At 33.5% G+C, this 13,022-nt stretch overlaps 1 protein-coding gene across 12 annotated transcripts in view; it reads right to left on the bottom strand.

Annotated features, from left to right (window-relative positions):
- The window catches only part of LOC145268164 (synaptobrevin), a 112,003-nt gene extending 111,131 nt beyond the window's left edge, over positions 1 to 872 (bottom strand). For 2 of the 12 annotated variants that reach the window (XM_080123370.1, XM_080123365.1), the window contains exon 1: positions 626 to 872. In XM_080123370.1, the coding sequence (XP_079979496.1) occupies positions 626 to 627 (2 nt within the window). In that variant the 5' untranslated portion in view covers positions 628 to 872. The remainder of the gene's footprint in view (positions 1 to 625) is intronic. The other 10 variants (XM_080123369.1, XM_080123364.1, XM_080123373.1 and 7 more) reach the window with 8 other exon arrangements.
- Positions 873 to 13,022: the final 12,150 nt, after the last annotated feature.

Genomic DNA, 13,022 nt, shown 5'->3' with positions numbered 1-13,022 from the left:
AATTGATAATGTCAATATATTTCTTCTGTCATCCGGGTCTTCTTACAACTACGTTTTTCTCCCCCGCATTTCTAAACCACAGCCATCGATATAGATATACATTATAAGTGGTTATTCGTTTATATACACCGCATGCTAAATTAGCAAACAGGACATTTGTTTAATTATGAACATGTAATTAAAAAAAACTGAAAATGATTGATTTCCATCGCTCAAGAAAATGCGCAAGAAATCCACTTTTGTAGTAAACATCAGGGTCTTTTATTAAAAGAGAAAAAACTATACGCAAAAAATAAAAGACATATTTAAAATGATATAGAAAATGGACATATAAACCGTTTTTCGGCTTCAATTAATGAATGTACATCTTTTATTTTGATGAAGAAAAAAAAGAAATTAAAGAAAAACGATGAGTATAGAATCGGATTCAACTGTTAAAATGGCGACTACTGCCATTTTGCTACCGAACGCAGTATGGGTTATTTTTTTTTTATTTTTTTGAGGTTTTAAAAGCGTATATTACAAAAATAAAAAAAATAGAAACAAACGAAATAAAGAGAGATACAGAGTAAGTAAATATAAGGAACTGTTTTCTTGCAGAAATTGTGATAATTGTTATACTTACATGTTTATGTTCCTGGGTTTGTATCAAAACGATCTTTAGTTATGCGCCAGAGGCAGTGCGAGAGCTGAGCCAGATCGAGGGCAGGAGTCACACTGTTGAGCCGAGGAAGGTAAAATGGAGTGGTACGCGTTTAGTCTATTTAAAAACAAGAAGAAAGAGAGGGAGAGAGCAAGTGAGAGAGTGAGTGAACGACTATGGAAAATAATGCTTAGTAGTACACCAACAACAGTAGCGAAGAGAGTGAAACAGAGAGAGAGGGGGATGGGAGAAGAGAGATAAGTGGAAGGTAGAGATATCGAACGGCCAAAGTAGCAGTGGCTAATACAGCTACTCCTGAAACGAAGGAGGAGAAACAGTGATAGAGAGAGAGGTTAGTAAGGGAGAGAGAGAATGAGGTAGACAGAGGGGGCAAGAAGAGAGAAAGACGTAGAGAGGGTTAGCGGGGGGGGGGGTAGAAACAGAGAAAAAGCGATATAGAGAGAGGGAAAGAGAAAGAGAGAGGGAGGGAGGGGAGAAAGAGAGTATTATGCGAGAAAAAGGAGAAAGAAAGAATATTTATTTTTTGGCATGAGAAGAAGAAAGAGAAGTGCTTGCTGTATTAATTGATCATGAAAATATGTGTATACACAAATCTGATGTAATCATACGGGTTTCTACATGCACACAAATTTGCTGTTATATGCATTAACTTCTTTTTTTTCTTTATTATTATTATTATTATTATTATTATTATTATTATTATTATTATTATTATTATTATTATTATTATTATTATTATTATTATTATTATTATTATTATTATTATTATTATTATTATTATTATTTATTTATTATTATTATTATTATTATTATTATTATTATTATTATTATTATTTATTTATTTATTTTATTTTTTAATTCATTTTAATGATTGAACTTATTGTCTATATTTATATTAAAAAAAAACTAACAGTTCAAAAATAAATCATTCTAACTATAAATACTGAGTATATTAGGAAGTGCCGATGGGACTTCTCCAGTATTCAGGTTCCCAATTCATAGAGTACCACGTTTGAAGAGAGATTTGGGGTTTCTTCATGTTAAATACAGGATCTTGTGACTAATAGTGCCCTCGTGGGAAGGTATAAATAAATATCAACTTAAACTTCACTAAAATGTAGTTTCCATATTCAGAGAGATAGTGCATAGAAGGTTGTATGGATTTTGCATGGACTGTAAGACCAAGAAAAGGCCACAAAATAAAAGGAAAACAAGCCTTTTTATAAATAACGATATATTTTTGTAAGCGACCTACACCACTGGGTGTAGGTCGCCCAAAAGTTAAAATTTTTGGCGACCTACAATGTCACAGTAAGAGTAAAAAAGTTAGCTGCTGTGTGTTTTCGAGCAGTATTTCTTCCAGTGGTCTTGGGACTTGTACCCTTGGCACCAAAATCAGCAGAGTCTAGGCCATTTCTGAATGACCTTTTCCTTGTTGATTGTGGTATGATGCTGGTTTTGTGCAGTTCTAGGAGGTCCACCCTCCCAGGTTTTTCCTTCTCTTTTTGAGAGAATTGCTAATCGTCTAAGGCACCTCTACTGGAGAATGCCGACAGGGTTGCCCAGGCATTTTTTGCAGGCTACACCACTCCCTCGTCAAGAGCGCTGGCATCTCAATTCCACTTTCAGATCCTGGTGTCACATTTTTTAGTGTGTAGAGAGATAAATATCTTTCTTTCGGTGGAGACTAGTCATGTGTGATGTCACGTTGACCAGTGCAAGTGAGAAGACGCTTGTCTTCATTGGCATTAAGAAGCTCTTTGTGACTGCTGTGCCAATCCCAAAGGGTCTGGAAGTAGTCCACACTCTGTCAAAATTAATATGCTCAAAAAGCTGATGGGTTATTGTGTTATCAAACCATCTAACAGGAACTGTTCTCCATAATAAGAAAGAAATGTTAATGTTTATGATTGCTAAAAGTGTCTCTTTTGGTGGGGTGGGGGGATATGGATTTTCCCCATATTAAATACAGGGTCTTGTATGGAACTCTTTCCTCATGAGGAGGTGCAAATAAATAGAAACTTAAATGTAATTAAAATTAGGGAGTGCTGGTGGCACTATACAGATAATTGTGTTTCCAATTCAGAGGGTGTTCCTTTCTGGAGGGAGCTGAGTTTCCTGATATTAAATACAAGATGTTGTGTTTAATGCTGCCCTAGTGGGGAGGAGCAAATGAATAGAAATTTGAACTTAACTAAAATAAGTCAGTATATAATGAAATGCCAACTGATTTCTGTCCTAATATTTAGAGTGCTCCTTTTGGAGAAGCTTAATCTCCCCATATTAAACACGAAAATATCTTTGTCCTGCTGTTGTCCTCATGAGGAGGTGCAAGTAACTAGTAAGTTAAACTTAACTAAAATTAGGGAGTGCCAATGGGATTCTGCAGATATTTGTGTCCCCAATTCAGAGAGTGCTCCTTTTGAGAGGGAATTGGGTCTCCTCATATTAAATACAGGATTTTGTGTCTAATGCTGCCCTAGTGAGGAGGAGAAAATAAATAGAAATTTAAACTTAACCAAGATCATTGAGTAAACCAGGGTGATAGGACTTTACAAGCATTTTGTTCCTATATCCTGATACCCCTTTCGAGAGCGCTTCATAGCCACTTAAATTAAAAATGGTATTAAATGTTGACCTGGAAGAAGAAGAAGAAGAAGAAGAAGAAGAAGAAGAAGAAGAAGGAGGAGGAGGAGGACAACAACAACAACAACAACAACAACAACAACAACAACAACAACAGTATTGAGATTATGGCTGTTTTTTACAGCACATCACCCCAATAGGTAATTTTGTGCCATACTAAGTATTTATAAAATAGTTGTAATACAATTTCCTATTCCAATAACTTCTTTACAAGAACTGAAGTCTTGTGGAACACTCTCTTCCTGTTAATTTTACTCCTACCTGCAACATTAATGTTTTCAAGACTAAAGTTGATAGGCATCCTCTGTCTTTTCAATAATCATCTTTCGTTTTTGATTGTTCTTTATGCCTTGTCAGGAGCAATTCACATTAAAAACTAAAAAAAAAAAAATATTTGATAAATTCAGGAAAATTATTTATTTATTTATCAATTGTTTTTTAAAGAAATTGCTCGAGACAAGGCATGAAGCCACTTGATGTAAGAAGCTAACAAGAACGATAACTGGTTATTGCAAAGACATGCGATGCCTATAAGCTGCAAGTAGAAGGAAAAGAGTGAGCAGTAAAAGAGTTCTACAACCTTGCAGTTCTTGGAAAAAAGTTACTGGAATAGGAAGCTGTATTATGATGAGGTATTAAAACAGCGAATTGATGAAGATCTCTAGACCAATAAGTCAAACGAGCTGGAACAAAGGAAGCAGGGAATAGATCAAACAATTCTAAGAAACATATGTTATAATGGTATTTGTAGAAAAGACTGAGACTAGCAACATCACTTCTGTGTGTGTGTGTGTGTGTGTGAGAGAGAGAGAGAGAGAGAGAGAGAGAGAGAGAGAGAGAGAGAGATTGCAATGAACAAGAAAGTGTGGAGCCAATCAAATTACAGATACGTTTCTGCAATTCATCAATAACCTACAAATGGGACACAAATTCACCATGCCAAAAATGACGACATTACTCCATACATGGTCTGATAGTAGATTTGTAGAGATAGACAATAGACTCGGGTGTGAGAAAGTGTTTAAAGCGCTAGAGAGAATCAATTTTATAAGAAGCAGAAAGAGCAATGGATTTATTATATGAACTCCAAGAAAGATTTGATGAGAAAGTAAGACCAAGAAGTTTTAGAGTCGAATTTCAGGAAGGAGAGGGTGACACTTGTGATTGAAAGACAATAGCCAAGTCTTCATAGGATAAAACAAAACAAAACAAACCATTTCTTATCCTAATCCATAATAGAACCCAAATCAATTTTCTTAGATTTGGATCTAAAGTTACTTATTTTATCTATTCTTTCTCCAGGTTAGGGTTAGGCATAACGAACGAACCAGTGGTACTGGTGTGGTCGGAATTTTTTTTGTACCTCAATTGTGTGGCCCATGTATATTTTTGTATTTAGGTTTTGTTCTTGGTCATGCGTTATATTTGCTGTATTTTGCACCTTTGTTGAATTTGGTCTCATAACTTTTGATATTCCTGCAAAATCACCATTAATTATGAGTGAAAAGCAATGCTAACTCCTTTGGACTTACATCACAGAATCCAGCGTGAACACTTTTCTTTTTGAAATCCAGTAGACCAGGAGAATGAATGTGTGCTTCATTGCCTGCCATAGACAAAAACTCCTAAGCTTTTCCTTCTGGAGGAATAACCCTGTAAGAAAAAAACACAGGTTGTCATGAGGCAAACTCTTTCCTACAACTTTATGTATGCAGCATTGCAGCAGTGATATGTGCGTTTTCAAAGGAAAGAAATTTTTAAATAATTTGAGATCCTTTAAACTAACATAAAAATAGAAGCAAATGACTGTACAGTCTATTTCCGAACTTGTGAGTACATTTCATTCAATTTATTGCCTTTATTATTTTGGAAGTACTCCTTCTTCTTCTTCTTCTTCTTCTTCTTCTTTTTATATTGATGGCAGTCACTTGTTAAAGCGACATTTGTAATTCGTGAACCAGTTTGTTTTATGAAACTATCGAGTGTACTGTCACTTGGCATTTTTTTTGAATGCCTATAAAGGAAGCAACCTGTTCTGTAAATGAAATCTTTTCTTTATTTTAAACAAGACCTCTTTCAGCTTTATTCATTTGCCCCCCCCCTCCCATCTTTTTACTTTAACCTTTTATTTTTGACAGGCTCTTGTTTCTCGTTGAATTTATCTGAAAACGGATAAATTTCCGACATTGTCAAGCTATGCCCCTTTCTTGTGATGGAAGAAGTTTATAGGGAATATCAATTCCACAGTTGCATGTATATCTCAGTCACGTGAAAAATGACATACAGGACCTAGCTTAAATAGTCACCCATCTGGTACTGGCCAGGCTCCATATGGATTAACTTTGATGATGTAACAAGAACCAGTGTGTCAAACACGATTATGCTGACATAAGGTCAGATGTTAAGTTGAAAAATCACTGCACAAGTATTATGACTCTTGTCCTCAAAAAATGCTTAAGCAGGCCCGTCAGCATTACTTGGTAAGGGCATCTTAGTCTGCTAGGGTGTATCTCATAAAACTGAAAAGTGCCACGCCTTAATATAGCCGTCAGACTGATCAGTAAGCAACGTATCTGAAATGAAGTTGATCCAACTTAAATGACACGTTTTTTGATATTTTGTCAATTGTGATGTAGACATGGTACGTTATTTCTTTTTGGAAGAAGAAGAAGAAGAAGAAGAAGAAGAAGAAGAAGAAGAAATGTTTCATTTTAAGATTTATTGTTTGTATTGTGATTAAATTAATTTTTATTCTCTTCTCTTCTTGCCATCTTCTTTTCTGAGCTCCTTGTCAACTTAAAATAAATTAATTTTATTTAAGAACAACAACTTCATTAATCAATGACATTGGATTGGATTGCTACATATATTTTTTTCTAATTAATTTGCATTTTATTTTATTTTATATATTGATTTATTTATTGGATTTATTTGTTTCCGGATAAAACAATACAAACAATAAAACCAGTAAAAAAAAAAAGAAGTCTTGAAAGAAAACCAAAATATGGTTAATTTATTTTGTTTATCAAATTTTTATTTTTACTTTTTTTGCAATCAATGAATGAATACACAGACTTTTTAAATTTAAAAACGAAAAACGATAAATTTGTAGATTAACGCCCTCAGGTTCGCCTGAAAAAGTAGATCCTCTCTACCCACAAAGGCACATAATTTATCTCTCATAGTTAAAAAAAAAAAAAGAAGAAGAAATCGTTAAAACACTAAAATGGGGATTATTTTACATTAAATTTATATGCGAAACTTATATACCATTCTAAATTCTAATATATATATATATATATTTTTTTTTTGGTGGGTGTGTGCATTTTGCTTTGTATGCAGAGTTTTTCAGGATATTCACGTGTAATCGCCTAAAAAAGTAGAATCTCATTGTTTGGAGGAGGGTGATTTAGCCAAGAATGTTAATTTATGATAATACAAGAAAAAAAAATACAGTTGTACTTGTATCTAAGTAATTAAACTTAATTATCATGAATTTTTGGCTAGGAGAAAAGTATGGTATCTGTTCTGAATATTGAAGAATATTGCATCCATAATCGACTTAATCTGTTGGGACTCCAAATTTGCAATCACGGAACTAAATATAGAAATAAATCTTGCAACGTTTCTGAATTTTTGAGATAAGGATTGGTTATTTGTATTATTTGGATTCTTTGGACTCCACAAAGATCCGTGGTGCAGTGACGAGAATACTTGGAAAAAATCAATTGTAAATGTGATATTCTCCTGAAGGTTGGAGGTTCAATTCTCAGTGTGGGTGACCGAAAAATACAATTGCAAATTACTCAAGATCTCTCTCTCCAGTAATGGCTAATAGAACAAGAGCACACTACCACTATGAAGTAAATAAAGGGTTCTATTCGAAATTCCATCCAAATTCCTAAGTTTGACAGCATAGCGGAACTGAACAACACTGAGCTTACAAAATGATATGCACAAGAACCACCGTCATTCGAACCCAGAATCCATCTAGTACAAGGAAAAAGGAGAAGGGGGAAAGATAGGCAAATCGTGGTACTGAAGCAATTAAAAGTCTGTATATAAGGATGCTTTTTTTTTGTTTTTTATTTTGCAAGAGGGTCGGATTGTAATTGTGAATTTCTGACGACGAAGAAGAAGAAGAAGAAGAAGAAGAAGAAGGAGGAGGGTTGAGAAATCAAGAGGAGATTGCTTTACACAGAGTTACTTTTTGTATGCATTAGTACAAACAACGGATTTTTTTTTTTAGTTAAAACATTAACCTCAACACATCAGATAGAAACATTCCCACGTTCGACAAGATACACCTAAAGAAGGTCAGAGGTTACATAAACCAACATATTGTGAAAATGACACTCAAGATGAGAACAGTAGTCTAAAAAATTTCAAATAATGCGGGAATCTTGCAATGTATGAGGTAAGCAACAAGATCACAACAGAAATGGCAAATGTCTGACAAAAATGGAAAAGATATTTGAGAAATTGAAGAAGGAACAGGACCCAAGATTAATTAAACAAACAAAAAAAATATTCAACACGAAAGACTTAAGAAATGTTGGCAAACTGAAAAGTACACCACCATGAATAAATATATGGATTCTGGTTTCTACAAGGGAGTAAAACCGAAGCCACCGATAGCCTCAGTAAACCCCGACAAAAAATCCGTTTTGGAGCCCCGATAGGCAGATAGGGAAGCACTGCAACTAGGGAACTTCTGGCAACTCCTGCAGCTGCGCTGGCTCAGACCCTATTGGCTTGCCTTTCCATAGGACTTTGTCTGCAACACTGAGAGGGGGACTCTGGTAACTGAGAAACCTAGGTCTCCTTATCATCTGGCCAGGTCTGCATCTGGAGAACCATTCCATTTTTGAACTGTATAGTCACAGCAGATGCTGCAGTGTACCAGACTAGATGCAGAATGCTATTGTCTTATTAGACAGACGGTTGCCATCAGATTTCTACATGGAAGTCTATCACAAAATGTAAGATGCATATGTGAAACAGACATAGGAAGAACCACATGTATTAAAAAAAAAAGCAATAAATGTACAATCGCAAGCAACTATACATCAAAAATATGTTTTCCTCTTATTAATGAGTCATCACCAATTAAAGTCGGGGGAGCCACTCGAGGATAATAGTTAAAGAGATTGACAGTTGGTCAATGATTACATCTAACAGAAACGATGGGTGGGATGGGCAGAAGATTACTTAAGAGGAATTGATCATCCAAGATTTTGGCAAGTATTTGTTCACATTAGACTTGAAGACGACTATGCTGTAGTCGGTTGGGAAGCAGATTTATCGTATCTTGTTGCACAGGCGGGGTGTTTTAGAGAAAGAAACTTTGTTTTTAAAAGTGTTGTTTTGGTTTTTGGTAAAGGGAAGTTTTTGATTGTAGCTAGAATAGGTCTTGCTATAAATGTTTTACAAGAAGGGGTGGCAGGTATTAAAGCTCAGCCGAGCACCTACCATGAACATAACAATAAAATAGAAACAAGCTGGCAACATCTCCTCTGTAACAACCACATGGAAAATTTTAATGACACAACTAAATGAACAGATCTATAATAATAATAATAATAATAATAATAATAATGATGATGATAATAATAACAATAATAAGAATAAAAATAATAATGATGATGATGATAATAATACCAATAATAATAATATAAATGATAACAATAATGATAATAATAATAACAATAAAAATAATAATAATAATAAAAATAACAATAATAATAACAATAATAATAACAATAATAACAATATTAATAATAATAACAATAATAATAATAACAATAATAACAATAATAACAATAATAATAATATAATACCAATAATAACAATATTAATAATAATAACAATAATAATAATAACAACAACAACAACAACAACAATAATAGTAATAACAACAGCAATAACAATAATAATAATAATAGCAATAACAATAATAACAATAATAATAATATAATAACAATAATAACAATATTAATAATAATAACAACAATAATAATAATAACAACAATAACAATAATAACAATGATAATAATATAATAACAATATTAATAACAATAACAACAATAACAATAATAACAATAATAATAATAATAATAATAATAATAATAACAACAATAACAATAATAATGTCAATAATAACAATAGTAATAATATCAATAATAATAATGATAATAAAAATATCAATAATAAATAATAATAATAATAATGACAGTAATAATAAAAATAACAATAATAATGATAATAATAACAATAACAATAATAATAGCGATATTAACAATAATAACAATAATAATAACAATAATAATAGCAATAATATCAATAATAATTATAATAACAATAATAACAATAATAATAATGATAATAATAACAATGATAATAATAATAATGATAATAATAATAACAATAATAATAGCAATAACAAGAACAACAATAATAATAATAACAATAACAACAACAACAATAATAATAATACAATAACAATATTAATAATAACAACAATAATAATAATAATAATAACAACAACAATGATAATAATAACAACAACGATAATAATAATAGCAATAATAATATTAATAACTGCTATTATAGAAGTCATCCTAAATATAGATATGGAGGTTATCGAGTGACTACCATGCAACAGAAAAGAATTGCGGACCAAGCAAGACTGATACTCAAGAAACGTTGGCTCTATAAACTAGAACTAACCGAAATACAGCGAAAAATAAACAATGAAATTGAACAAGAAGCATACCCCAACAGAACTACATGTAGAGAAACCCCAAAAGTTGAAACCTCACAAGCAAAAACACAAAAGGCAGAGGACCTACGAAGACCGAACTCTACAAATATGGAAACTGAGAACAATGAAACAGAACTAACAGAGAATGAAGCAAATGAAATAAATAAAATAATACAGTTCATGAACGATGAAAAAACAAAGCTCCCATCGGTAAAGAACCAAGAGCAGAACAAATTAAAAACAGAAACAGAGAAGGTTAACAAACTCCTCCCACAGATCCCAACAGATACAATCACAGACTTAAACAACCTAATTTACGCAGGCGCCAAAATGGTAAGAATGAATTTCAAATCAGAAAAACAACTGGGGACAAGCGAACTGACAAAACCTGGGTGGGAAATGAGACTAGAAACTCAAATACAGAAACATAAAAAAGAAACTAAAATGATCAACAGGAAGAAAGCAATGTGGAGAAAACGGAATATTGGAAATGTAACTGACAGGGAGAGGCTAAACAAGAAACATGAAGAACTGGACAAAGAAATAAAAGAAAAAGAAGCGAGATTGAGACGATATAGATATAAATCTGAACAATGCAAACAAAACAGAACATTTGAAACTAATGAAAGCCAATTCTACCAAAATGTGAACAGAGGAAAAACAAAAACAGAACAACCAAATCTGACAGAAACAAAACTCTACTGGAGTAAAATATGAGAAGAGTGACGAGATCACAATAGAAATGATGAATGGCTGAAAGACATGAAAGAAGAGTTACAACAAATAGAAGAAAAGAACAGCGAATGAAATCAGCAAGGAAACCCTAAAGAAAACCATAGGAAAAATGGCAAACTGGAGAGCACCAGGGCACGACAGGATACATGCATACTGGTTCAAAAAATTCACAACCTTACATGAAAGGCTAGCCCAAAACCTGAGAAGATGTATACAGGAAGCAAGCGAACCAGACTGGATGACAAAAGGTAGAACCACACTGCTACAGAAGGATACATAGAAAGAAACCGTCCCTAGCAACTATAGGCTGATCACGTGCTTACGCACTATGTGGAAGATACTGACAGCACAACTGAAGGAACAAATCTACCACTCCCTGAATAATCGTGGACTCATCCCCGAGAAACAGAAAGGATGCCAAAAAGGAAAAGGAGGAACACATGATCTGCTATATATAGATCAAAAGATCCCAAAAGCAGGTAAAAAGAAGGAGAAAGAATTTAGCCATGGCATGGGTCGACTATAAAAAAGCTTATGACAGGATCACCCAAGCATGGATAATAGAATGCCTAAAAATGTATAAAATACCAAGCGGGATCACCAATGTAATAGAAAATGCAATGAAAACATGGAGACTGGAATTGACAGCTGATGGACAACACATAACAGAAATTAGCATACAAAGAGGCATTTTCCAAGGAGACTCATTATCACCATTACTGTTCATCATAGCCATGATACCCCTGAATAGTATTCTGAGAAAGTGCCAAGCCGGATACAAGTTCTCCAATACAGAGGAAAAAATGAACCACCTGATGTACATGGACGATTTGAAACTTTTTGCAAGGACCAAAAAGGAGCTAGAGACACTAATTAACACTACCAGGATCTTCAGCCAAGATATCGAAATGGAATTTGGAATGGAAATGTGCACACAACTAGTTATAAGAAAGGGAAAACTGGAAACGACAGAAGGCATGGAATTACCCAACCAAACAGAAATGAGGGCACTAGGGGAACAAGACAACTATAAATACTTGTGAATTCTGGAAGCGGACACCATCAAAGCAACAGAAATGAAAGAGAGAATTGGAAAGGAATATCTTAGGAGAACAAGAAAACTCCTGGAAACGAAATTATATAGCAAAAACCTAATAAAAGATATAAATACATGGGCAGTATAACTAGTAAGATACTCTGGGCCGTTTATGAGGTGGACAGAAGAAGAACTGAGACAGCTCGACCAGAAGACCAGAAAACTCATGACCATGCATAATACACTACACACAAAGGACGATATTGACAGACTCTACGTGAAAAGAAAAGACGGCAGGAGAGGACTGATCTGCATAGAAGACTGTGTGAAGGACACAAAAAAAGAACTAGAAAAATACATAATGCAAAACACTGAAAGGATAATTATGGTAGCGAGAGACGCTGAAAAAACCAACAAAACAAAACAGAGAGACAAATGACAAAACGAGAAAAGAGAAATGGGAAGAGAAACAACTCCACGGAAGATTCATAAGAATGACAAAAGATGAGAATAACAAAAACACCTGGACATGGATGCAAAAAGGACATATAAACCGAGAGACTGAATCTCTAATAACTGCAGCACAAAATAACTCGATAAGAACCAACCATATCAAAGGAGCTGACTACAGGGTGAGTATGAAAGAAAAGGAAAAACGAAGCAAATACGTAGAGCTAGCTAGAGAGTTAAAAGGAAGAAGGGTCAAGGAGGATGGAAAGACCGAGGAGAGAGCACTGACCAGACCTCCCCTGGACAAGCGCAAAGAGAACTGGGACCTTGGGGAGGCTTAGTGCCACTGAAATTCCAGTATAAACCAATGGCCACTGCCAGCGAGAAATCAATGGTAAGAGCCTGTTGCTAGGACGCAAATTTATTTGCAAAAACTATCGAAGGAGGTGGAGAGAGCTGGACGTCTGGGGAGACTTGTTGTCACTCAGATTTCAGAGTACACCACAGGTTTCCAATCAAGGTTGACTTGTGTGAAAGCTCCATGTGAGGAAATAATAATAATAATAATAATAATAATAATAATAATAATAATAATAATAATAATAATAATAAAAATAATAATAATAATAATAATAATAATAATAATAAAAATAATAATAATAATAATAATAATAATAAAAATAATAATAATAATAATAATAATAATAATAATAATAAAAATAATAATA

Source organism: Euprymna scolopes, chromosome 43 (assembly GCF_053919585.1).
Source record: "Euprymna scolopes isolate OS-2025 chromosome 43, ASM5391958v1, whole genome shotgun sequence".
In the NCBI taxonomy this organism is placed as follows: domain Eukaryota; kingdom Metazoa; phylum Mollusca; class Cephalopoda; order Sepiida; family Sepiolidae; genus Euprymna; species Euprymna scolopes.
This window is presented reverse-complemented; position numbering and strand designations above follow the sequence as displayed.